Raw genomic sequence first — 27,417 nt, 5'->3', positions numbered from 1 at the left:
ATTTGCTTAAGACATGACATTAAACCCAATGCTTTAAATACATTTCAAAGTGAAACAGTCAATGTACTGTAGACCAGAACTACCCTCATTTTTTCCGGTGGCTGCATACTATATTATTTTATGGGTATAATAATATATTTCCTTATAGGTAGGTATTTATACTACCACCAATTTTTTGGTATGCAATAAATGTCCTTAGCATACATTCATATATTTGTAACATTTCTATAAATATCTTTAATGCGTATGTGTATGTTATATATCTTTAACATCTATGTCATATTATATATATAATACATATAATGACCTACTGTATGTTTTATATACATAATAATATATAATTAATGTCCTTAGAATGTGTATGTTTGTGTTTATGCAAGTCATGTTTTCCTGTAGGATCTAGCTCTGGAAGTGAAGCTATTGGGATAAAAGAATGACATAATTGAAATTTTGAAACAAGCCCTTCAAAAAAGATGTGCCAATTTCATCTACCAAGAGTGCATGAGAATGCCTTTTCCTCCCATGTGCCAATTCTGGTTGTTATTTTTTAAAATAAAATAATTATCATCATTAGTTCCAAAATGATATCTCATTGTTTGTTGATTTGCATTTTTCTGATTACCAAGCAAGGTTTACTCTCTCTAGTAAAAATATAAAATTAGTTCATCAGGAATGTTAGCTCAAATTGGAATTTGTTTTATAGGAAAAGAATAATCACCTACTGTTAAGTACTGCTGTAGGCTTACCTGTCAGAATCTTCATCCTCCTTAAGAGAAACCTGCTGCTTATCGGTTTGTTCACTGTTGCTATGCTGACTCAGTCCAACACTGTCACTGTCATCATCAGCACCCTCACACATGGTTCCTGATGCTTCCCTTTTACTGCTTTTCTGCTCCTTTTTTTCTTCAGCCTTTGATGACAGATCGATATTAGGGATATTGTTGTTATCTCACTCATTAAAAAGACTGTGTTTTCATTCATTCTATCATTTGGCTTTGTTATTACCTTATTCATGAAAATGACAGTGTTTTCATTAATTTCATCACTTGGCTGCTGGTTATCAGTGGGTTCACTGTTGCTCTGCTGACTCAGTCCAACACTGTCACTGTCATCAGCACCATCACACATGGTTCCTGATGCTTCCCTTTTACTGCTTTTCTGCTCCTTTTTTTCTTCAGCCTTTGATGAAAGTTTGATATTAAGGATATTGTTGTTATCTCATTCATTAAAAGTCTGTGTTTTCATTAATTTTATCATTTTGATCTTAGTTTAGTTGCTATGACTTGAATCAATAAAATATTTTGTGTGTTTAATTTTTATCATTAAAATTGTTGTAAATTCTGCTTCATTTCTTTTTCAATAAAGAAGCAAAAATTTTCAAGATTTCTCAAAGGGCTTTCTTAATTTTGTGTTCCTATTCGTATCACATCATCTCAAAATGCACTTCCAAACTCAGTTTTCTCACCCCAAATACCTGCAGCAATCCTGAGAAAGAAGCACAAAGCTGGAGGGATCACAATACCAGATATCAAGCTGTATTATAAAGCCACTGTTCTCAAAACTGCCTGGTACTGGCACAAGAACAGACATATAGACCAATGGAACAGAACAGAGAACCCAGAATCGACCCAAGCCATTATGTTCAATTAATATTTGGCAAAGGAGGCAGGAGCATACAATGGAGTAAAGGCAGTCTCTTCAATAAATGGTGTTGGGAAAACTGGACAGATACATGCTAGACCACCAAATTATAACATACACAAAAATAAACTCAAAATGAATAAAGGACTTAAACATGTGATGGGAAACCATAAAAATCTTAGAGGAATCCACAGGCAGCAAAATATCAGGCATATGTCATAGCAATATCTTTACCGATACAACTCTTAGAACAATGGAAACTAAGGAGAAAATAAACAAATGGGACTACATCAAAATAAAAAGCTTCTGCACAGCAGAAGAAACCATTAACAAAACAACATGAGAGCCCACTGCATGGGAGAACATATTTGCCAATGTTATCTCCGATAAGGGTTTAATCTCCAAAGTTTATAGGGAACTCATAGAACTTAACAAAAGGAAAATAAACAATCCAGTAAAAAACTGGGGAAAGGACCTAAATAGATACTTTTTAAAAGTGGACCTACAGAAAGCTAAGAGACATGAAAACATGCTTAAAGTCACTAATCATCCGAGAGATGCAAATCAAAATGACAATGAGGTACCATCTCACACCTGTCAGAATGATTACCATCAACAAATCAACAAATGACAAGTGCTGGTGAGGATGCGGAGAAAAAGAAATCCTTTTGCACTACTCGTGGGAATGCAGACTGGTGCAGCCACTGTGGAGAACAGTATGAAGTTTCCTCAAAAAGTTAAAAATGGAACTCCCATTTGACTCAGTAATCTCACTTCTCGGAATATATCCCAAGAAATCAGAAACACCAGTCAGAAAGGATATGTAGCCCTAGCGGCTAGGGCCTAGCCGGTTTAGCTCAGTGGATAGAGCCGTGGTTGGCAAACTGCGGCTTGTGAGCCACACGCAGCTCTTTGGCCCCTTGAGTGTGGATCTTCCACAAAATATCATGGCCTGGGTGAGTCTATTTTGAAGAAGTCGCGTTAGAAGAAGTTTAAGTTTAAAAAATTTGGCTCTCAAAAGAAATTTCAATTGTTGTACTGTTGATATTTGGCTCTGTTGATTAATGCGTTTGCCAACTACTGGGATAGAGCATCAGCCTTTCCACCAAAGGGTCCCAGGTTTGATTCCAGTCAAGGGCACGTACCTCAATTGCAGGCTCCTCCCAGGCCCTGGCACTGGTCATGGCTTGTGCAGGAGGCAACCAATCGATGTATTTCTCTCACATTGATGTTTCTCTCTTTCTTCCCCTCTCTCTTCCACTCTCCCAAAAAATCAACGGAAAAGTATCCTCAGGTGGAAAAAAGAAAGGATATATGCACCCCTATGTTCATAGCAGCACAATTTACAATAGTTAAGATTGGGAAACAGCCTAAGTGCCCAGCAGCAGATGAGTAGATTAAAAAACTGTGGTACAACTACACAATGGAATCCTGTGTAATAATGAGCTAATATGCTAATTAGACCAAAGAGCAGAATGACCGTCTGGACAGTCTCCTGGATGAAATTGGGGCTGCGAAGGACAGCCGAGGCAGCCAGGGCTGCGAGGGCCAAGCCCCTTGCATGAATTTCATGCATTGGGCCTCTAGTACTATCTATTTATATATATAAAAGCCTAAGTGACAGACCATCCGTCCGACCGACTGGCTGGTACATATGAAGTGCACTGGCAATCCTATTTAATAAAGAGCTAATATGAAAATGCTCATCATGTCCTAACGCCATCACGCCATAATGGCTCAGACACTCAACACTTGGGAGAGAGGAATGGCCAGTCACAAGTGAGCTCGTGGAGGAAAGGGGACCAACCAGGCTGTGGCCCGGGAGAAGGACAAGCTACCTGCCCCACAGTCACGGGTGCCAGCGCCGTTGGCTGCGACCCAGGCAAAGCCGCCTGCCCATGGTCCACTGTGGCTGTGGCCGGCCTGGGTGAAGAAGGCCTTGGTCCTAGGTGGCTACAGTCAGCCAGAGGGAGGGAAGCCAGGGTCCCGGGTGCCTGCGACCAGCCGGAGGAAGAAATCCTGGGTCCCAGGTATGGGTGAGGCAGAAGCAGTTAGGGGCGATCAGGCCAGCAGGAGAGCAGTTAGGGGCGATCAGGCTGGTAGGGGAGCAGTTAGGGGCGATCAGGCAGGCAGGCAGGTGAGCAGTTAGAATCCAGCTGTCCTGGATTGCGAGAGGCAGTTGGACATCCGATTGGAGAGGGTGCAGGCCGGGCTGAGGGACCCCACCACCGTGCATGGATTTTGTGCACCGGGCCTCTAGTATATCTATAAAAGCCTAAGCGACCAAACCATTGGTCGCTATGATGCGCACTGACCACCAGAGGTTGACGCTTAATGCAGGCGCTGCCCCCTGGTGGTCAGTACGCTTCCACAACCAACCTCCCATGGTCCCTCCCCCCCTCGGCTGGCCAACCTCCTGTGACCACCTCCAGTGACCCCGATTGACCCCCATCGCTAGCTGGCCAACCTCCGCAGTCCCTCCCCACAGCCAGCCCCAATTGTCCCAATTGGGACTGGGCGAGATGGCTCCGATTGGCCGGATAGGCTGAGGGACCCCACTCATGCATGAATTCATGCACCAGGCCTCTAGTGCTGCTATAAAAAAGAAGGAACTTTTACCATTTGCAACAGCATAGATGGACCTGGAGAGCATTATGCTAAGCAAAATAAGGCAGTCAGAGAAAGATAAATATCACATGATCTCACTCATTTGTGGATTATAATGAACAACATAAACTAATGAACAAAATAGATCCAGAGACAAAGAAACACCAAACAGACTGTCCAACCTCAGAGGGAAGGCAGGGGAGGTTGGGGGAAGGGTAAGATAGCAACCAAAGGACTTACATGCATGCATATAAGCATAACCCATGGACACAGACAGTAGGGGGGTGAGGGCATGTGCTGAGGGGCTTGGGAGTGGCCCAGTAGAAGTCAATGGGAAGGGGGGGAAGGAGACATACGTAATACTTTAAACAATAAAAAATTTAAATTAAAAAAACTCAGTTTTCTCCTTTAGAGACAAATAGTGAATTTATTGCAAATAGTTTATGTGACCTATATGTTTATCTAACAGAGACAAAGAAATAAAAAGACAAAACTTGCAAAATTTGCCCCTTTTGTCTTTCTCACCTGGGTCTTACATTATCCACCAGATTTAGAGTACATGACATAGTGCATCAGTAACAAATAGGAAGATTTCCTCTTTCTGCGTGACGCTATTCCTTCCCCCATTGCCCTTTAAAACTAATTTTACTTTAAGATCTTTGAGGGTATCAAAAAAGTGGTGGTATTCGTAAAACATATGAACAAAAGTTTACCACAACACTAGAGCAGTGAAACCAATAAATTGTTAGTTAATGTACAATTCTGGAAAATGAGTAATGCTTCCCTAATGTCACATACAATCACTATAAAATCTTACAGCTAGAGGATATACAAGTAGTTATCTACTTACTTTAGCCCCATATTTACTGATAATGGAAATAAAACCAAGGTTTAATGATCTGTCCAAAGTTCTTAAAGGTGCAATACTTAGCATTTTATGTCACCAAAACAAAGGATATAATTCCATAATGCTGAATCAGATAAACAAACATAAAATCTCATCAAATTATTCAGGTAAATTAAGTATAACTTTTGAAAAATAATTTAATGCCTTTGTGTAATGAGAGGGCTCATCCACTTTTTCTTATAAGGAGCATAATATCTCAATCTTTTTCCAACTCAGTTTTCTCCTTTAGAGACAAATATTGAGTTTATTGCAAATAATTTATGTGACCTATCTATATATACAAAAGCCTAAGTGACCGAATGACCAAATGACAGAACAACCAGTCAACCAGTCACTATGATGCACACTGACCACCAGGGGGCAGACTCTCACGGCAGGAGCAGACCCCTGGTGGTCAGTGCACTCCCATAGCCAACCTGCCATGGCCAGCCAACCTCACATGGTCCCTTCCCCCAGCCAGCCAACCTCCCACGGCCCATCCCCTGACGGCCAACCTCCCATGTCCCTTCCCAGCCCTGATCATGCACTGGTGGGGTCCTTCGGCCTGACCTGTGCCCTTTCACAATCTGGAGCCCTTTGGGGGATGTTGGAGAGACAGTTTCAGCCTGATCCTGCAGGCCAGGCCAAGGGACCCCACTGGTGCACAAATTCGTGCACTGGGCCTCTAGTATAATAATAACATACATGTCAAAATGATAATTGCTCAAAGTGGGAATAGAGGGATCATACCACAGCATAATAAAAGCCTTTTATGGCAAACCTACAGCCAACATCATACTCAATGGGCAAAAACTAAAACCATTTCCCCTAAGAACAGGAACAAGACAGGGATGCCTGCTTTCACCACTCCTGTTCAACATAGTACTGGAAGTTCTAGCCACAGTGATCAGACAAGAAAAAATAAAAGGCATCCAAATTGGATAAGAAGAAGTAAAGCTGTCATTATTCGCAGATGACATGACACTGTACATAGAAAACCCTAAAGACTCCATCAAAAAATTATTAGACTTAATAAATAAATTTTCAATTTAGCAGGATACAAAATTAATGCCAAGAAATCTATGGCATTTTTATACACCAATATTGAACTTTCAGAAAGAGAATTTAAAAAAGAATCCCATTTACCATTGCACCAAAAAAATTAAGATACCTAGGAATAAACTTAACTAAGGATGTAAAAGACCTGTACTCAGAAAACTACAGGACACTGAAAAAAGCAATAGAGGAAGACATAAACAGATGGAAAAACATACCATGTTCATGGATTGATAGAATCAACATCATTAAAATGTCCATACTACCCAAAGCAATCTATAGATTCAATGCACTCTCCATTAAAATACCAATGGCATATTTCACAGACCTAGAATGAACTCTCCAAAATTTCATCTGGAATAAAAAAAGAACCGAATAGCTGCAGCAATCCTAAGAAAGAGGAACAAAGTAGGTGGGATCTCAATACCAGATTTCAAGCTGTATTACAAGGCCACGGTTCTCAAAACTGCCTGCTACTGGCACAAGAACAGACATATAGATCAATGGAATAGAATAGAGAATCCAGATATCGACCCAAATCACTACACTCAATTAATATTTGACAAAGGAGGCATGAACATACAATGGAGTCAAGACAGTCTCTTCAATAAATGGTGTTGGTTGCCAAAACAGGTTTGGCTCAGTGGATAGAGCGTCAGCCTGTGGACTGAAAGGTCCCAGGTTCGATTCCGGTCAAGGGCATGTAACTTGGTTGCGGGCACATCCCCAGTAGGAGGTGTGCAAGAGGCAGCTGATCGATGTTTCTCTCTCATTGATGTTTCTGACTATCTATCCCTCTTCCTTCCTCTCTGTAAAAAATCAATAAAATATATTTTAAAAAAATAAATAAATGGTGTTGGGAAAATTGGACAGATACATGCAAAAATATGAAATTAGACCACCAACTTACACCATACACAAAAATAAACTCAAAATGAATAAAGGACTTAAACGTAAGACGCGAAGCCATAAAAATACTAGAGGAATCCACAGGCAGCAAAATCTCAGACATATGATGAAGCAACTTCTTTACTGACACTGCTCCTAGGGCAATGGAAACTAAAGAGAAAATAAACAAATGGGACTACATCAAAATAAAAAGCTTCCGCACAGCAAAAGAAACCATCAACAAAACAACAAGAAAGCCCAGTGCATGGGAGAACATATTAGCCAATGTTATCTCCAATAAGGGTTTAATCTCCAACATCTACAGGGAACACATATAACTTAACAAAAGGAAAATAAACCATCCAATCAAAAAATGGGCAACAGACTTAAATAGATACTTTTCAAAAGAGGACATAAAGAAGGCCAAGAGACATATGAAAACATGCTCAAACTCACTAATCATCCGAGAGATGCAAATCAAAACAACCATCTCACCCGTCAGAATGGCTATCATCAACAAATCAACAAATGATAGGTGATGGCGAGGATGCAGAGAAAAAGGAACCCTCATGCACTGCTGGTGGGAATGCAGACTGGTGCAGCCACTGTGGAGAACAGTATGGAGTTTCCTGAAAAAACTAAAAATGGAACTCCCGTTTGACCCAGTGATCCCACTTCTAGGAATCCAAGAAACTAGAAACACCAATCAGAAAGGATATATGCACCCCTATGTTCATAGCAGCACAATTTACAATAGCTAAGATTTGGAAACAGCCTAAGTGCCCATCAGCAGATGAGTGGATTAAAAAATTGTGGTACATATACTAGCACACAATGGAATACTACGCTGCTGTAAAAAGGAAAGAACTCCTACCATTTGCAACAGCATGGATGGAGCTGGAGAGCATTATGCTAAGTGAAATAAGTCAGACAGAGAAAGATAAATATCACATGATCTCACTCATTTGTGGAATATAATGAACAACATAAACTGATGAACAAAACAGATCCAAAGACAGAGAAGCATTGATCAGATGCTCAAACCTCAGAGGGAAGGCATGGGAGGGTGGGGGTAAGGTGGAGAGGACTTGTATGCATACATATAAGCCTAACCAATGGACACAGATACCAGGGGGATGAGGGCATGAGTGGTGGTGGTGGGGAGGGGGGGTAATGCAGAAATAAGGACATATATGTAATACCTTAATCAATAAAGAAATAAAAATAAATAGAAATTTAAAAATGATAATTGCTATGCTTTTATTTTTGGAAGGTATTCTATGTTTTTATATTTTTTAATCTTTCCATGACAGTTCGTATTCAACATTATTTGTATTAGTTTTAGTTGTTCAGCAAAGTGGTTAGACAATCAGATACTTTACAAAGTGATCTCCCTGATATTTCAATACTCATCTGACAGCATTCATACTTATTACAATATGATTGACTATATTCTCTATCCTGTACTTTTCATCCCTGTGACTATTTTGTAACTACCAATTTGTACTTGTTGATCTCTTTACTTTTGACCCAGTCTACCGACTTCTTTCCCTCTGGCATCCATCAGTCAGATCTCTGTTATATATGAGTCTGTTTTAAATTTCTTAGCTCATCTATTTTATGCTTTACATTCCACATATACTAGTAAGTGGTATCAGATGGAACTTATCTTTCTCTGTCTGACTTATTTCACTTATTATAATACCTTCTAGGTCCATCCATGCTGTCACAAATGGTAAGGTTTCATGTATTTTTTATGGCAGTATACTTTATTAAACATAATGTAAAGTTTGACTCAACAAACACATCTGAGAGTGGTGATAAAAATATATACATGAAAGTATATATGTTTGTTATTAAAATATCTCAATAATATTCCAATGAGTAGGTACAATGCAGATGGGTACTTCAAATTCGGAGGGACTGCATTGTAAAGTATATGATTAACCACTATGCTGTACATGTGAAACTAATACAAAATAATATTGGATATAAATCATAATTAAAAAGTAAAATAAAATAAAAATATCTTTATGTATTCATACTGGAATTCTAAGTTCCAAGGTTTGAAGTAAACCATAGAAAATTGCACACACTATAACATAAAACTACTAGTAGACGAGTTTAGCTGGGGCTATTTGTTTATATCCCTTCTCTCAGTCATAGCTTCCTTCCATTTTGTTATTTCTGGGATGCAATTTATGGGTGTTTTTTAAGTTGCTTTTAAAGAGAGGAAGGGAGAGGGATAGAGAGAAACAATGATGAGACAAACATTTATCGGCTGCCTCCTGCACACCCCCTACTGCAAATCCAGCTATAACACAGGCATGTGCCCTGACCCTGAATCCAAACAGGAACCTCTTGATTCATGGGTCAATGCTCAACAACTGAGTCACACCAGACAGAATATAATTCATATTTAAGCCAATGGACTTAAAACAAAATAAAACCCTAGCACTTATTACATTTTTAAATAATTTTCTTTATACTTTCACTGGTTCAGAAGGTCACACGTACATAGCTAAATTGGTTTCCCAATTCATAGGGAAGACTGACAGAGAGACATAATTAAAAAACAAACTTGAGAATATTTTCCTAAACTATTATTTAGTTGACAGAATCTACTTATATATACCATTACATATTTAGACAAACTCATTTTACACACAAACTTTTTTCAGAAGGGGAAAATGAGAATAGATGAGAGAATTGGTGAAGAGAAAAAACAAAGAACAAAAGCAAGTGAAATTCTACCTCTTTTTGAAGTTGAACCTTCTCTTTTTTCCAAGCCAGGCTCTCTACTTTTACCATGTCTATGTCATTCCTAAGCCTTTGTATATCTTGCTGTAGTTTGTCATTTACATACTAGAGGCTCAGTGCACAAAATTTGTGCACAGGAGGTGGGGGTCCCTCAGCCCGGCCTGCACCCTCTTGCAATCCAGGACTGCTGGCTCCTAACCTCTTGCCTGCCTGCCTGCCTGATTGCCCCTAACCCCTCTGCCTGCCTGCCTCATCTCCCCTAACCCTTCTCTCTGCCTACCTGATCACTCCTAACCACTCTGCCTGCCTGCCTGATCACCCCTAACCACAAGTCTGCCTGTCTGATCGCCACTAACCACTCTGCCTGCCTGCTTCATTGCCCCTAACACTCACCTGTCTGCCTGATTGCCCCTAACCAATCTGCCTGCCTGCCTGAACACCCCTAACCACTTTGCCTGCCTGCCTGATTGCCCCTAACTGCACACCTGCCTGCCTGATCACCCCCAACAGCTTCTGCCTTGGCCACCACCACTACGGCTTCATCCGGAAGGACATCCAGAATGACGTCCAGAAGGTTGTTCAGCTGTCCAGTGTAATTAGTCTATTACACTTTTGTTATTATAGATACTCCAGGTGTTCTGTCATTGTGCAGTGCAGAGGAACTCTGATCTTTTAATTTAGAGTCCATGCTTTTACAATAATTAGCACTGCAATGATCTGTACATAATGGCTTCTGGAACAAGTCTTGATTTGGCTTTGTTTCCTTATAAGTATTTGTAACAGCAGACATATCATGGCTTTTTAATTGAATCATAGGTTTTGTTTCATTGCAAACAAAACCACAAATCAAGCCACAAATCAAGATGGCTTTTCGGATCATGAGACTGAGGTGTAGGTCTGATGCCTAATTTCCAAGAACAGGCTAACAGCAATGAAAACTCTACCAAAGGAGGGCTCACATAACACAATAACACACACAAGTTACATTCCAGGAACATCTAGCTCAGGTGATCAGAAAGAATGTGCCAATGAGCCTCACAAGACACCTAGTACATAAGGCCATTATACCAGGATGGGGGGCAAAGCAGATCTACCCAATACACAGAAACAAATACAAAGAGGCAGCTAAAATGGGGATAAAAAGAAGCATGCCCCAAATGAAAAACAAACAAACAAACAAAGAAATCCCCAGAAAAAAAAACTAAGTTAAATGGAGGAAAGATATATATGCACCAGATACACAGTTCAAGAACATGGTTACAAAGATGATCAAGGAATGTAGTGAGAACTTCAACAAAGAGATAGCAAGGAATAAAAGGATAAAGAAACCATATAAAATAACCACTCAGAAATAAAGTATATGACATCTAAAATGAAAAATACAATAGAAGGAATCAGTAGCAGATTAGATGAAGCAAAGAACAGAATCTTTTTTAATAAGTAAATTTTATTGATTTCAGAGAGAAAGGGATAGGAAGAGAAAGATAAAAACATCAATGATGAGCCCTAGCCGGTTTGGCTCAGTGGATAGAGCCTCAACCTGCAGACTGAAGAGTCCTGGGTTTGAATCTGGTCGGAGGCGCGTGCCTGGGTTGTGGGCTCAATGCTCCATAGTGGATGTGCAAGAGGCATCCAACCAATGATTCTCTCTCATCATTGATGTTTCTGTCTCTCTCTCCCTCTCCCTTTCTCTCTGAAATCAATAAAAATATTAAAAACAAACACACAAAAAAAACAACCCTCAATGATGAGAGACAATCATTGATCAGCTGCCTCCTGCATGCCCCACATGCATAATTTCTAATCCGTGGTATTTGGGTTCATATTTTTTGCCATCTGCATAGCAAAGTCTTAGTCTTCTTTCACTTCAGATGTAACTACTGGGGTCGTTACTTTTTTATTTTCTGTATCATTATAAAACTCTCCTCATTTTTTTTTAAAACATGTTCAGAGCCTGCAACCCTGGCATATACCCTGACCTAGATTGAACCGTGACCTCCTTGTTCATAGTTTGACACTCAACCACTGAGCCATGCCAGCTGGGTGAAAATAGAATCTTTGATTTAGAAGACAAGATAGCAGGTAACAGACAATTAGTGTAGGAAAAAATATTTTTAAATGAGGCTAGTTTCAAAGCCTTCTGTGACAACACAAAGTATAGCAACATCCACATTATATGTGTACCAGGAGGAGGAGATGGGGAGGAGACAGGAGATAGTGTCAACCCAGGAAACAAGAGGTCACTGGTGTGATTCCTGGTCAGGGCACATGCCCGGGTTGCGGGCCCAATCCCCAGTAGGGAACATGCAGGAGTCAGAGGATTGATGTTTCTCTCTCATCGATGTTTATATCTCTCTGTCCCTCTCCCTTCCCCGCTCTCTAAAATAATTTTCTCCAACTACAAGGGTATCAAACTAGAAATCAATTACCAAATTAATGCTGAAAACACACAAACACATGGAGGGTAAATAACCTGTTACTGAAAAGTGAATGGGTTAACAATGAGATCAAGGAAGAAATCAAAAGATACCTAGAAACAAATGAAATGAGAACATGACAACCCAAAATCTATGGAACATAGTGAAAGCAACCCTAAGAGGGAACAACAATATAGGCCTACCTCAAGAAACAAGAAAAATCTCAAATTAACAATGTAACCTTTCACCAGAAGACATGTTTTAAATGAGCCTATTGGATTGTTTTCAAAGGGGTAACATGATCTTCATTTGATTGATTGATTGATTGATTGATTGATTGATTATGACAGTATTCTTTTTTTAGTGATTAAAGTTCACCAAACATAGAGTAAACCAGTGAAAAACTCAGTAGCATTTGCCACATGTACCATGTTGTACAATGATCACCTCTATTTAGTTCCAAAACCTTTCATCTCTCCAGAAGGGAACCTCATTCCCATGAAATAGAGACTCCCCATTCTCCCTACCCAAGTCTCTGACAACCACTTGTCTGATTTGTCTCTCTACGGACCCTCCTTTTTGTGGAAATTGTATATAAAAAGAACCACACAATAAAATAAATACAATTTCAGCTCTGGCCTGTGGGGTTTGGTGGTTGGAGTGTTGTCCCATGCACGGATGGGTCACGGGTTCAATTCCCAGTCAAGGCATATACACAGGTTGTCAGTTCAATCCCAGTTGTGTCCATGCAGGAGAAAGCCAATCAATGTTTCTCTCTCACATCAATGTTTCACTTTCTCTCTCTCTCCCAGGCCCTCTCTCTTTAAAATCAATTTAAAAAATATTCCCTCACTTGAGGATTTAACAATAAAAATTCTAATTTTGCATTACAAACATAAAACAATGATAGGTAGGCCACTAGGAAACTTTAAGAGTAAGTGATACACATAATTCAATTCAGAACAGAAAAATTAATTTCACAAGAGAGCACTTTACCTTCAAGACTTCATGGTCTGATGTAGGGCATGAATCAATAATGTGAGGTTTGTAGTAAAACATACAACACAAATGAGTGAGTCCATTTCTTTAAAAAAAAGCAACAAAACAATTTAAGTGAAAGATCAGTTATCTACATATCAAATAAAGATTCTTGAAATAATTAACACTGGGCCTTAGTTTTTTTAAAAAAACTTTTCATTATCTACTTCTGCTGCCACCTCTCCCAACCTGTGAACTATTTAATTGAAGACACACTCTGCCTGAGACTAGTTTGTTTTTACCTATTAATGGCTGACATAACTTTTATTCCCAGAACTGGAGCACATCTGATGACCTAAGTCAAGGTAGGAAGATACCCTGTCCCTTCCTCCTTGTCTGTCCTTGGTTCAAAGACTACTGGATGTCAGCAAAAATGGCAGTCTTGTTTGTTTAGCAGGGAAACCACTTATTAAGGAGAACCCATTCCTTCCTTTTACCTTAAAACTATACAGGAAGTTCCTGAAATGGCTGAAGGTTATATGTCCAAATGTCAAAAAACAAATGCTTATTGTTGCTAGCCTTCCCACTCCCAGATCACCCTTCTGCAGGCTCCAGAACATTTAAATCTTCAGCCTATGAGGGCATAGACTCCTGAAACAAGGGTGGGAGCCCAGCATGGGGTTGAGACCACATGCTCCTCAGGGGCACCATTGCACTGAGGCATGCCTCTGCATTCTCAGCCACCACAAGTGGAGGAGGGCCAGCCGTCTTGGAATCTCTGACTTCCTGCCAGTCTAGCTGAGGCTTCTTCTGTAGATCCTGGGTTATAAGACTAATGTTCAGCTAGTCATCATGTGGTTGTTATATACTTTAGTTGTCATTCCAATTTGGCCGAGGGAGGAGGTGAGGGTAACTTTTACCTCTTTTGCCTCCATCTTGGATCACCCCTAAAAGATTCTGCAATTCAGGGGCTCACTGTAAGGATATGGTGAGGTGAAATATTTTAAGTGAGGAAGGAAGCATCTGTAATGTTAAAATTCAGCTAGTAATTTAATTTTGATAGATTTAACACCCAATAAATTGTATAATTCAAATAGTGCCAAAATTAGGTTTGAGGGTTCATATTTTTATTTTTATTTAGACCAAGAAAAGTTATTTTATTTTATTTTTTTCCTTCTTAGTTTCAATCCTGTGATTGGGAGTAACTAATCATAGATTAAGAAGTCTAACAGTTAAATTTTAATTATATTCTAATTTGTCTTTGTCCATACTTGATTACTCAAAGATAAAGTTATTTCAAAAACATGGATCCTGACAGCAAAGACATTTGAAAATCAAAGCAAGCATATTCATCTTCCACCTTTGCATCTAGAAAAAATGTCTCAAGAATCACAAATAAATAGGGCATGTGACAAAGCGGATACATCTGCATATTCAGGACACCCTTCTGTGCAAAAGAATGAGGAAATGTGCATCAAACAAGGCACATCAGAGCACAGGAAGAACTTACAGCTTTCCAAAGATGAGTCAAAGCCGAAGTCACATAAATTTTCTGTAAAATTCAAAATGACTGAGTGCCCTGAGGAAGAGCCACCACATGATAACTCTAAAGAAGGAGCAAGCTTAAGACAAATGCCTTCTAATTTGACTAGTAAAATGCTTGATTGTGAGGGGAAAGATGCATTTGGAATGTCTGTCTCTGCAGCATTACAAACATTTCCTGAACGAGAGGAACCCATTCTCAAAATTGTTCCTCCATCTCATGCAGACCCTGGGTCCCTGGGAGACTCTCCCTGGTCCTCTTCTTCTGAGCTTCCTTTAAGAGAAAAGGAATTACACTCTGAAAATGATCACAATGCCCTGAGAACCAGAGCCAGGAAGAGGAGCCCACAGGACAACTGGCTGTGAAAATCAGCAGGGGTTGTGCCCTCCAGAAAGAGGTGGGAGTCTGCTAGAAACCCAGGAGCCCTCTTAAAGGGCCAGTACACAAATATCATTCCCACCACTCACCCTGGGGCTATGAAGAAAGGGTGGCTCAGAGTGCACTGGGAGTCATGTGAGGAGACTGCATTGTGTGGCTCTGGGAGAGAGCTGAGGGGATGGCCTCTGGATGCCCTCCCTGTGCTGAGTCCCTCTCCCACAATGCCCACAGATGCCATCACCCCTGGGTCAAGCCCTCCCATCCTTATGGCCTCAGCCTGGGGAATGTACTAGCCCAGTGGTCGGCAAACTCATTAGTCAAGAGAGCCAAATATCAACAGTACAACGATTGAAATTTCTTTTGAGAGCCAAATTTTTTAAACTTAAACTTCTTCTAATGCCACTTCTTCAAAATAGACTCACCCAGGCCATGGTATTTTGTGGAAGAGCCACACTCAAGGGGCCAAAGAGCCGCATGTGGCTCGCGAGCCTCAGTTTGCCGACCACAGTACTAGCCCATCATCCTGAATCCTTGTGCCCAACCCTGTGAAGCTACACACGGCAAAGGAGCCAGCTGCCTGGGCCCATGGTGTACACTTTCAGGGAGGTTTCTTAAGAAGGTCAGGAGGACTCAGCGGGTGTCAGAGACCGAGTTGTGTGACTTTGGGTTTGGGGCTTTTATTCTCTTGCTGGTCTAACTGAAGCCACCATTCCAGTGCCAAGCCCTCTCTTCACAGAGCCAAATCTTGATACTTGGGGTCTGATGAATTCTGCTGGCCTTACCCTAATGACTCCCTGAGGCCCCACCCAACCACAAAGGTCCACAGGTACCCGGTGGGTGATAACTGGCATTTGTGTACCCTGGGGCTTTTGCTGACTGTCCTCATACTGAAAAATGAAGCCAAGTTTGAATCTGCATTAACATGGTAAATACCATTTGCACCTACCTGATGACTCACTTACCTCATGCCACTCACATACCAACAGGAGCTCTTTCAGTGACTGACCCCAACAGAAAGCTGGTAGGTGGAGGTGGATCTTGGGGTGACTTGGGCTTTTTGCTCAGCTGCCCCATGGGCTTGGTGCTGGTAGAAGGAGGCATTGCTCTGCAGCTTGGCCCTCCCAGCTTCACCCAGGCCCAGAGGAGGCAGTCACAAACTGGATCGCTTTGTAGCTCCACACAGGTAGCCCAGGGGAAATCACAGGCAGAGACTGACATCTTGCAACAGAGTCCCTCCCAAGAGGCCCCAGAACCAACACACCCAGTGGGGGGCTTCAGAGCATGACCCAATTAGCTCCACAAGCAGAACACCCGAACAGAAGTCTGGGCAGGCACCACACCGAGCTGGCATGAAGCATGAATTACTTGACGTGGGGCCAGTCTTTGAACAGCAGCTTGTATACTGTGTCCTCAGCCAGCATGAGGATCAACCCCAATTAGCTGATGTGCTTCCCATGTACACAGAGGGTTGGGCAGAGGAAGGACTAGATGTCAAATCAGTAATGGAGTTGGGTAACACGCCTATGTAATGAGTGGATCACTCGGACTCATTTAGTTTGTTTGCCAGGAGCAGGGGAAATAGCTCCTATTTTTTTTTTTTTTTTTTTTTTTTTTTGTCATTTGAGCCCACCCTAGGATTCAAGGGGACCTAAGCCCCACTCTGTGAGTCAGAGTTCAGGTTGATGAGAACACAGTCCTATTTGTGATCAAAAGAATCTTTCTAATGGCTCCACTGTTTTAAATATCTTTGTAAAGAAACTTTGAATGGTGCTAGTTCCTTCTATTAAATGAACAAATAGAAGAGCAGCAACTCCTTTAGGACTTCCTTGAGCCTCATATTTTAATCTGCCTTTCTGGAGACTTCCCAACATCCTATGGCCTTCCTTATTAAAACTTATCTTTAACTTGTCACACACCCCAATATTCTCATCTCCAATCCCAACCCAGTTCCTCTTGAAACTTGGGATTCTCCTGCTAATTCCATTCTTACCCTCTATTGACTTTGTTCACTACCACTCCCCATATTTCTATTATGAAACTCTCCTACAGAATGATAAAGAAGGTAGTGTATCACACTTAGCAACCTGAATTTACAAGTCAGTTCCACCACCTTATACATCCCAATGAGTCACTTTAATCTCTGTTCGTTTCCATTGTTCTATGCCAACAGTCAGTTGGCCAGGACATTAAACACAGGTTGAGAGGCTAGAGGTAGTTTTGTGTAATTAATTGCCAGGCTTCCTTAAACTCCTGACATTCTATGAGCCTTTGTTTCTGTCCATAGAAAAATGGAGAACACCACAGCTGGCAGAATTGGGGGAAAAAAATAAACAAACAAACAAAACACACACAATGAAAGAAACACTAAAAAAAGCAGAGAATAAAATAAAATAAATACAGAACTCATGGAAGAGGGAAAAAAGACCATAGGAACAAAGAAAAAACCTCATACAACGAGGCAAAGGTCCTAGCCTAAAGAGAAAACCAGACTGGGAAGTCCGTAAATAGAGGAATCAATTAGAAATATCCTCTAAATAGATGCTGAATTTAATTAACATAACATGAACTATACATAGATATTCTTTACTTACAGATAAGTAATTCATTCCAAGAAGGATATCCTTTTACCTAACAACGCTTGCCTGATGAGGCCTTGCTTAGGTACAACCTTTGGTTCTGTGGCCATAGCTAACTGAGAAGGGCCCTATAAGCTTTGGTGGGAAGAGCAAGGCCCTATTTACCACTACAGTTGTCAAGGAGAGTAAGATAAATGCTTAGAGTCACTGAGCTTCTTAGAAAATCTCTAAATCAGAGTTAACACACAATCAGATTTCACTTTCTGAGTTGATCTGATTCGCATCTATATCTCAATGCCAGCGCTATACAGGAACTATCTGTGTATGTTGAGGGACAACAGAACAAATTGGGGAGTCAAACAGGTTGGCAGTCAAATCATGGGTTGGCCACTTGCTAACTGTGGAATCCTGGGTCAATTCATCCACCTCCCTGAATTACCTCATTAATAAAAAGTAGGCTACAATTCACAGCTACATTGACAGCTATTGTGATGACTATCTAACACAGGTTAACTACATAATATAGGGTCTAGCACACAGTAGAACACTCTAGAACTTTTAGTTTCTTTTCTCTGCATTCCCTTAGGTAACTAGTAATTTTTAAAAACCCATAAAATCCTACCTGCATAAAGAGTCTTCTTCATAGATCTCATGCACTATTAAGGAAAAAAGTAAAATACATTTTAAAACAACAATAGAAAAATACAGGACACTAAAAGTATCAGAGTAATGCTTTGTTAGAAAGTATTCCTTTAGGACCACACACAAAGACTATACCAGAGGGAATATTAATCATATTATTGGCAGGCCATTAAGAACACTTACTTTCTCTTTTTAAATATATCAAATCCAAAAATAAAAGAGAATGGGATCTTTCAAAATTTGATACCTACCTGTCAACTGCTATTTACAATGAACATAATCCCAAGCAAACCCCATAAGACTGACAGAAAATGGCAACATTACTAGAAGCAGAATCCTATATAATAAAAACCTAATATGCTAAGTGTCTGGTCGTCTGGTCAACTATTCCACCAATCAAAGAGTAATATGCTAATGATATGCTAAGGCAGCTCAACTGCTCGCTATGATGTGCACTGACCCCCAGGGGGCAGATGTTCCAACCGGTAGGACAGCTTGCTGCTTGGGTCCGGCCAATTGGAACTGAGTGAAATGGGCCAGACACACCCTGAAGCCCTCCCGCGGTCCCTCCCCAGCCCCGATCGTGCACTGGTGGGGTCTCTTGGCCTGGCTGCACCCTTTCATAATCTGGGACCCCTTGGGGGATGTCAGAGAGCTGGTTTTGACCTGATCCTGCAGGCCACTCCCCTCAGGAGGGTGCCAGATGCAGGGCTCAGGGCTGGCAAGCACTGCTGCAGCAGTGTAAGCCTCTCTGGATAGGGACTGGTTGGGTGCAAGCCCACAGCTGGTGCAGTGGGGCCAGGATGAGTGGGAGCAGCAGGTAGGAGCTGCAGGCGACATTGGATTGCAGGTTTCAGCCCGATCCCCACAGGCCACCCAAAGGGACCCCTTCTGTGCATGAATTCATGCACCAGGCTTCTAGTCATAGAATAACAATGTCAAACTTGAATAGCATGAGTTTTCTGGACTCCTTCCATTAGGAGCACTTAGATGAGAGTATACTTATTTTGCCATAGCACAGGACAACTTCTCCAGCTCTTCAGTGAATACAGCCAATTTAGGATGGCACACTCCATCAAAAGGAAGGTTGGTTGATAGGCGCTACACTTTCCAGCACAGCAAAACATAGGAAACAGACTCTTTATGGCCCCATTTCCAATCCTATCTAATAAAGAGGGAATATGCTAATTGACCCACATGCTATCGCAAAGATGGCAGTGCACACAGCCAATAAGGAGGGAATATGCTAATTGACTGCTCCGCCCTCAAAGATGGCGGCACCCACAGCCACAAGATGGTGACACCCAGTCCCCTCAGCCCTGCCAGGATGGCAGGCAAGCAGCACAGCCGGGCCCGCCCCGCTCGCCTGTCTCTGGAGTCCCCAGTCCCCTCAACCCCCCGGCCGCTCAGGGCTGGCCTGAGGCGCAGGCAAGCCTCGGATGGCAGCTGCCCAGCCACCCCAGGTCAGCCCCAGGGACGACCAAATGACTGAACAAGCATGCTGTGTGGGGCGACCAGGCCGGCAGGGGGGTTAGTGAGGGACGACCAAAGGAATGAACAAGTAGGCTGCATGGGGCAACCAGGCTGGCTGGGGGCCATGAGGGGCAACTAGGCTGGCAGGGGAGCAGTTGGGGGTGATCAGGCCAGTGGGGGGGCCTGTTGGGGGTAACAAGGCCAGCAGGGGAGGCAATTGGGAGTGACCAGGCAGAGAGGGGGGGCAGTAAGAGATGACCAAGCTGGCAAGGGGGCAGTTGGGGGCAAACAGGCCAGCAGGGGTGGGAATTGGGGGCGATTAGGCTGGCAGGGGAGACAGTGAGGGGTGACTAGGCTGGCGGGTGGGCAGTTGGGAGTGACCTGGCCAGCAGAGGGGGGCAGTTAGCGGCAACCAGGCAGGCAGGAAGGTGAGTGATTAAGAGCCAGTGGTCCCAGATTGTGAGAGGGATCCCAGATTGGAAAGGGTGCAGGCTGGGCTGAGGGGACCCCACCCCATGCACAGATCTCGTGCACAGGGCCTCTAGTTTATAACAATAAAAACGTAATATGCTAGTTAGACTGGACATCCTTCCAGACGTACTTCCAGATGACCTTGCAGATGAAGCCGCAGTGGCAGTGGCTGAGGCAGAGGTGTCTACAGTGGTGGGCGGGGCCAAGGCAGCCTCTGCAGTGGCAGGGGCTGAGCCCCTTGCACCAATTTTGTGCATGGGGCCTCCAGTTGCAAGGTAAGTAGGAGAGACTTTGTGATTCCAGTTTTACAAAGTAGAACCCCTTGAGACTCTTTCCTTCCATTGCTACAGTGTATCTGTTCCCACCTCATAGAGCAGGGTGGTCCAGACAGTTAGTGCTCTGCAGTAGAGCATGAGGTCATTTTTGTCAACCATCCCCATTAGGTGTCAAATGCCTACAGAAACCATTCTCTTTCAGCTTGTACGGCATATGTCATCATAGCCTATGCTGATGAACAGCAACAAGCCACAAAGTTCAAAGAACATCTTGGATAACTATATCCAAATACCTTAGCATTTTAATTTTTTTAAACACTCAAAAAGATACCCACTTCATGATTCCTGCTATATATCACACAGGAAAAGGCTAAACTATGGAGACAGTAAAAAAAAGTTCAGTGGTTTCCAGGGGTCAGGGAGAAGGTAGGAATGAACAAGCAGAGCACGGAGGATTTTTAGGACAATGAAGCAATTCTATATGATACTCTTGATGGTGGATATGTGTCATCATACATTTGTGAAAACCCATAGAATGTACTACACCAATAGTGAACCTTCATGTAAACTATGGGCTTTCATTGATAATGATGTGTCAATGCACGTCCATCCATTGTAATAAATGTACCTCTCTGGTGCAGGAAGTCAAAAATGAGCAAGGCTGTGTGTGTAGGGGCTGTGGGATTTATGGGAACTCTGTACATTCAGCTCAATTTTGCTGTGCACCTAAAACAGCTCAAAAAAATAAGGCTTATTAATTTTTAAAAGAAATGTATCCACTGAATCTGCTATTAACAGATATCAACATATTAATGCTATTTTCAAGACATAGTCACCTTAGAAATTAACATAAAGATCTAAGTTTCAGTATATGGGTATTGTCCTCGAAATTTAGTGAAGCATATGGAAAGACATAAATAAAGCCAATAATTTTAATTGTAAACTAGGACAAGAAAATAATTGGTAAGTATACCAATCTTGCTTTATAATTATAAATGGGGATTTACTGCAACACAAATAAAAACTGAATGATTCATGTAATTAAAAGACACTTTTTATCCTAATTTTAAATCAGAAATTATTATTCTGATTTTAACTAAAAATTATCTTTAAACAGTAATTGGGTAAAAAGAAAAGTTTATCATTGCCTAATATTGCCCTAGTAATTTATGTACAAATACCTGTTAAATACTCACCAAGAGTCACAAATGTAACCACCATTGCAGGCAATGATGGATGATGCAACTGAAACTAGTACCATGTTGTATTACTTGCTTTTAAAATAAAATTGTAGGTGAGCACCAACAATTCAGTCAGAGCTATACCTGCTGTGCAAAAACATTTCATTGAAAAGTCCTGCATAAATGGATTCCCTTCAGTTGGAGTCTGAAAACCTGAATCCGACCAGGGTTTTCACATTTTTCTAACTGATAATTGAGGCTCCCTGTGCCTAAACACTTTGTACAACCAATGGGGTTCATGCTGAACACTTGCTTTCCTTCTGGGAATCTAAAATTTAGGTCCAGGCGATGGGGAAGATGCCTATGTGACTAGCATGACATAAAAACCTTGGCACTGAGTCTAACAAGACTAGTAGATGTCATACTTCACGTGTGTTGTCAGAATTTGACACTCGAATACCTAAGCACATCCTGGTAACGCCACAGGGAGAGGACTCTTGGAAGCTTGTGCCTGGTGTCCTCCACCCTTTGTCACACACACCTTTGCTCTTTGCTGATTTTACTTTCGTCTTTCATGGTAATAAATCTCAGGTATGAACACAACTATATGCTGAGACCTATAAATCTCTCTAGTGAATAAGCAAACTTGTGTGTGGGTTTAGGATCTTTAACAAAATTGCATTATGTGAAATTGTAATTATTTGATTTGATGTATTATACATAATTACAGTCAGAAGCTGATTTCACAAAATACCTGTCTTTGATTTTGTTTTGCTCAGTGCTTGTTTTGGAGATTCCTGTAGATCTGTAGCTATTGGAAGAAAGGCATAGAAAGGGATAAATAAAACATTGATGTCAGAAAACATTGTGAAACAAGCAACAATCCTATTTACTCAGAATAGAAAATACAGAGCCCTAATGATTGGCAACGTGTTCTATAGCATAGAAGTTCCCCTCAGGAAAAGGAAAACATCATACTGACAATTTTCTTCAACTAAGCAGGGTTTAATTCCTTTTTAGAATAGTTATGAATCAATCAAGTATCTGTGATAACTACAGAAAAACAATAATTATCATTTTAGCCTAATAGTATCCTTGTGCTTACAGAATTCTTTCTATTTGTTCCTAATTTTTTATAAAACTAAAATCATGGTTCACCTATTAAAGGCAGTTGTTGGCAGGACAATCAAAAAGTCAAAGAAATCGTATCCAAAATGTAGGGATATCCATGGATATTCCACCAAACTCAACATGTATGGAAACCTACTGCTCTTTCCAGTTGAACTGTTGCTCTTTCCTGCTCATCTGAAAAAGTCCTAGTCTTCATGTCCAATCTAAATGCAGTGCTCTACCAGGAAACCTATGAATCACCTTAGATCTCTCTCTCCCCACTAATGCTTTACATGCAATCATCACCACAATCATATGAACCAGACCTCTCTACTGTCTCTGCTTTATTTTGCTACTGTCAACTGCCCTAGTCAAACACGGGCTCTTAACAGATGGCTCTCACAGGGGGGGAAATACCACCAACTATTATTGTTCCCTCTTAAATTAATAAGATTTTTAAGCAGAAAAAGTGAGAAAGACATAGGCCTAGAAAAAACACACCAACATTTCAAATGGAATAAATATAGCTCCCTGACTCATTTCTGCATGGATGGGTGAAAACTTCATAATGGACTGATGCTAGTCCAAGGAGCCAAAATCTTCCTTTGTCTCCACGTTTCTTTATGTGGTTTCCTTCTATGTACCCACTACATGAGGGGTCAGTCAGCAAAGGAGGGCCCACAGGCAAGTACAAGGTGCCAGCTGGTTTTACAAAGAAAGCCTCACTGGAACACAGCCATGCCTGTTCTCTTACAGATTCTCTAGGACTGCTCTCACACTACAATGGCAGACTTGAGTAGATATAGCAGACCACATGGCCTAAAATCAGGCCTTTACAGAAAAAGCTTGCTGATCCCTGCTTCCTTTCACAACCACAGGGCTCTAATCAAATCTAATCTTGTTCCTCTTCTGCTCAAAACTCCAATGAATCCCTTCAGTAAATATTGCTGACTCCCTACATCAGTCTTCATTCTTGCTGGACAACCACAGCTATATTTGGATGTTTACTGTCCTGATACACAAATAAGGTGGTGTCTCCCCAGCTCCAAACAGGGAAATGATTATACTAAGCTCATGACAGTATCTAGTTTACCAATAACTGGTTTAGGAATGAGTATGTGATGTAACCCAGGCCTATAAAACTTTAGAGGGAGTCAACTGAAAGTCTGTCCGTTTTCTCCCTATTTAAAAGAAACACATAGGCCAGGCCAGTGTGGATCAGAGGCTTGAGCATTGTCCCATGCACCAAGAGGCCGCTGGTTCTATTCCCAGTCAGGCCACATGGGTTGCAGGCTTGATACCCAGTAGGGGTGGGCAGGAGGCATAAGATCAATGTGATGGTTCTCATTGCTATTTCCATCTCTCTCTCCCTTTCCTGTCCTCTCTCACTAAATATCAATAAAACCATCTTTTTTTTAAAGTTAAAGAAAGCACATATCTCAATATCACTAACCAGGGAAATGCAAATGAAAGCCTCAATGAAGTACCAGCTCACTCCTCTCAAAATGGCTGTCATCAAAATATAAATAAATAACAAGTGTTGGTGAGGATATGGAGAAAAGAGAAAGCCTCATGCACTGTACAGGTGATTGTAAATTGGTACAGTCACTGTGGAAAGCAGCATGGACATTCTTCAAAAAATTGGAAATAGAACTGCCATTCCACTTCTGGGTATTTATCCAACAATAACATGAACAGAAATTTGAAAAGATATTCACACCCCTATTCACTGCAGCAAGATTTACAATAGCCAGGATATTGAAGCAACATAGATGTCCTTCCTTAGATAAATGAATAAAGAAGCAGCAATATATATATTAGAGGCCAGGTGCACAAAATTTGTGTATGGGGGGTGTGTCCCTCAGCCCAGCCTGTACCCTCTCCAATCTGGGACCCCTCCAGGGATGTCAGGCCTAAATGGGCCTTTGGACATCCCTCTCACAATTCAGGATTGCTGGCTCCCAACTGCTTGCCTGCCTGACTTCCTGATTGCCCCCAACTGTTTCTGCCTGCCAGCTGATCACCCCCTAACCACTCCCCTGCCAGCCTGATTGATGCCTAACTGCTCTCCTGCCAGCCTGTTTGCCCCTAACTACCCTCCCCTGCAGGCCTGGTCACCCCTAACTGGCCTCCCCTGCAGGCCTAGTTACCCCTAACTGCCCTCCCCTGCAGACCTGTCCCCCCCAACTGCTCTCCACTGCAGGCCTGGGTTCCCCCCAACTGCCCTTCACTGCAGGCCCAGTCGCCCCCAACTTCCCTCCTCTGCTGGCCTGGTCACCCCTAACTGTCCTCCCCTGTAGGCTTGATCTCCCCCAACTACCCTCCCTTGCAGACCTGGTCCCTCCCAACTGCCCTCCCCTGCTGGCCATCTTGTGGTGGCCATCTTGTGTCTACATGGGGGCAGCCATCTTTGACCACATGGGGGCAGCCATCTTGTGTGTTGGAGTGATGGTAAATTTGCATATTATTCTTTTATTAGATAGGATTAGATAGGATAGAGGCCTGGTGCACGGGTGGGGGCCGGCTGGTTTGCCCTGAAGGGTGTCCCGGATCAGGGTGGGGGTTCCCTTGGGGCATTGGGCCACCTGAGCGAGGGGCCTGTGGTGGTTTGCAGGCCGGCCATGCCCCCTGGTGACCCCAGCGGAGGCCCTGGGATCTTGGATTTATTTATCTTCTATAATTGAAACTTTGTAGCCTTGAGTGGAGGCCTGGGCCCACCAGAGCAGGAGGAAAGCTTGGCTTCCTCCATTGTCAGGGAAACCCAAGCCTCCTGATCTCTCTGTGGCCACAGCCATCTTGGTTGGGTTAATTTGCATACTCACTCCTGATTGGCTGCTGGGCGTGGCTTGTGGGTATAGCAGAGGTATGGTCAACTTGCATATTACTCTTTTATTAGATAGGGTATGTATGTGTGTATATACATATATACTATTACTCAGACATAAAAAAGAATGAAATCTTGCCATTTAGGACAACATGGAGGGACCAAAAGGGTGTTATGCTAAGTGAAATAAGATAAAGAAAGACAAATACTGTTTGATCTCGCTTATATGTGCAATCTAAAACAACAAAACGAACAAAACAGAAACACACTCTGTAGCTACAGAGAACAAACTGATGGTTGCCAGAGGGTAGCCGAGGAGATGGATGAAATAAAGAACATGAATAAAAGTGCAAACTTCCAGTTATAAAATGTATAAGCCACAGGGATCTAGTGCACAGCACAGGGAACGTGTTCATTATTGTAATAACTTTGCACAGTGACAGGTGGGTACTAGACTTTTCATTGAGAACCCATCGTAACATATGTAAATGTCAAACCACTATGTCATCCACCTCAAAGTAATATATTGTGTGCCAACTAGACTTTATCAAAAAATTTAAAAATGAACAAAGCAGTCCTTTGGCCTTCACATATTGCCATGTGACAATAGGATGCTTTGGAGCCATAGCTGATTACTGACCAGGAAAGCAGACATAAACACTGACAACCTCACAGCTGAATAAGGGACAACACCTGGGATCCTTATGTCATCACTGAATCACCAAAACAGTTCTGGTTCCTATTGTTTCAGCCTCTTAATTAGGCCACCTATTATTATCTGAAGCTAACAGCATTCTACCTGATACGTTCCCAAGGTCTACAAGGTAAGATCCAGTCCTTTCTGTAGTACTAAAGGCTTTCATAAGCCTGCCTTAGCTAAGCACTCACCTCCTTCCCGACCATTCCCATAGCACACGTTTCACTTTGAAATGGTACTGCTGGTGAATCCCATAAACTTCACGTGTACATCTTAGCTCTTGCCCTGCTGTTCCTGCTGCCTAATGTGTAATCGCAATACCTGTTCCTCCTGCCAAACATAACCCTTCTGCCCCTTTACCTGGCAAACTTCTTCTCCATCTGCATGCTTACTTTAAATCCCACCCACATTTTTATTTAAAAAAAATTTTTTTAGTGTGTGTGTGTGAATTTTAGAGGACATTTATTAAAGTTGGGGATAGTGAAACAAGAAAGGGATGGGGAAATGAGCCTAGGCTCACTACCAAGTCTGAGAAAAGAGGGTCTTGGGGACAGGTTTAGAGCGTGTGCCCAGGAAAATTGCCACTCACCATTGTTGCTCTGGTTGTAAGCCTCCTGGGGGCCCTCAGAGTTTAGGAGCTGCATCCCTGTGGGAAAAGAAAGGCGGAAGGCTTGGGCGTGCAAGCACACCTTTATTTTTATTTACTTTTTAACTACTTCAAAAAAATTGATTAGAGAGAGAAAAGGAGAGAACTTTGGCTTGTTGTTCCACTTATTTATGCATTCATTGGTTGATTCTGGTATGTACCATGACCAGGGATGAAACCCACAACTTTCACATATTGGTAACAATGCTTTAAGAAGTGACCTACAGGGCCAAGGCCTCACCCACAGTTTTAAAACTCTAATTCTCATCATGGACTTAAAGTGGCTGGCACATACTACACATCAATAAAGAAGAATAAATAATGATAATTATAAGGTCCTAGTGCATTCTACCACCTGGAAAGCACTG

At 41.9% G+C, this 27,417-nt stretch overlaps 1 protein-coding gene across 1 annotated transcript in view; it reads right to left on the bottom strand.

Annotated features, from left to right (window-relative positions):
• LOC308241402 (putative coiled-coil domain-containing protein 144C) overlaps positions 1-27,417 on the bottom strand; it is a gene marked incomplete at both ends in the record, with an annotated part of 79,696 nt that overhangs the window by 38,556 nt on the left and 13,723 nt on the right. Inside the window, 4 exons of the mRNA XM_080654806.1 lie at positions 747-910; positions 1,006-1,179; positions 1,475-1,485; positions 26,993-27,049. Of these exons, the coding sequence (XP_080510932.1) occupies positions 747-910; positions 1,006-1,179; positions 1,475-1,485; positions 26,993-27,049 (406 nt within the window). The remainder of the gene's footprint in view (positions 1-746; positions 911-1,005; positions 1,180-1,474; positions 1,486-26,992; positions 27,050-27,417) is intronic.

The sequence above is a fragment of the Plecotus auritus genome (genome assembly GCF_963455305.1).
Source record: "Plecotus auritus genome assembly, chromosome: 1".
NCBI lineage: Eukaryota > Metazoa > Chordata > Mammalia > Chiroptera > Vespertilionidae > Plecotus > Plecotus auritus.
The sequence above is the reverse complement of the archived record's forward strand: the minus strand, read 5'-3'. Positions and strand labels throughout refer to the sequence as shown.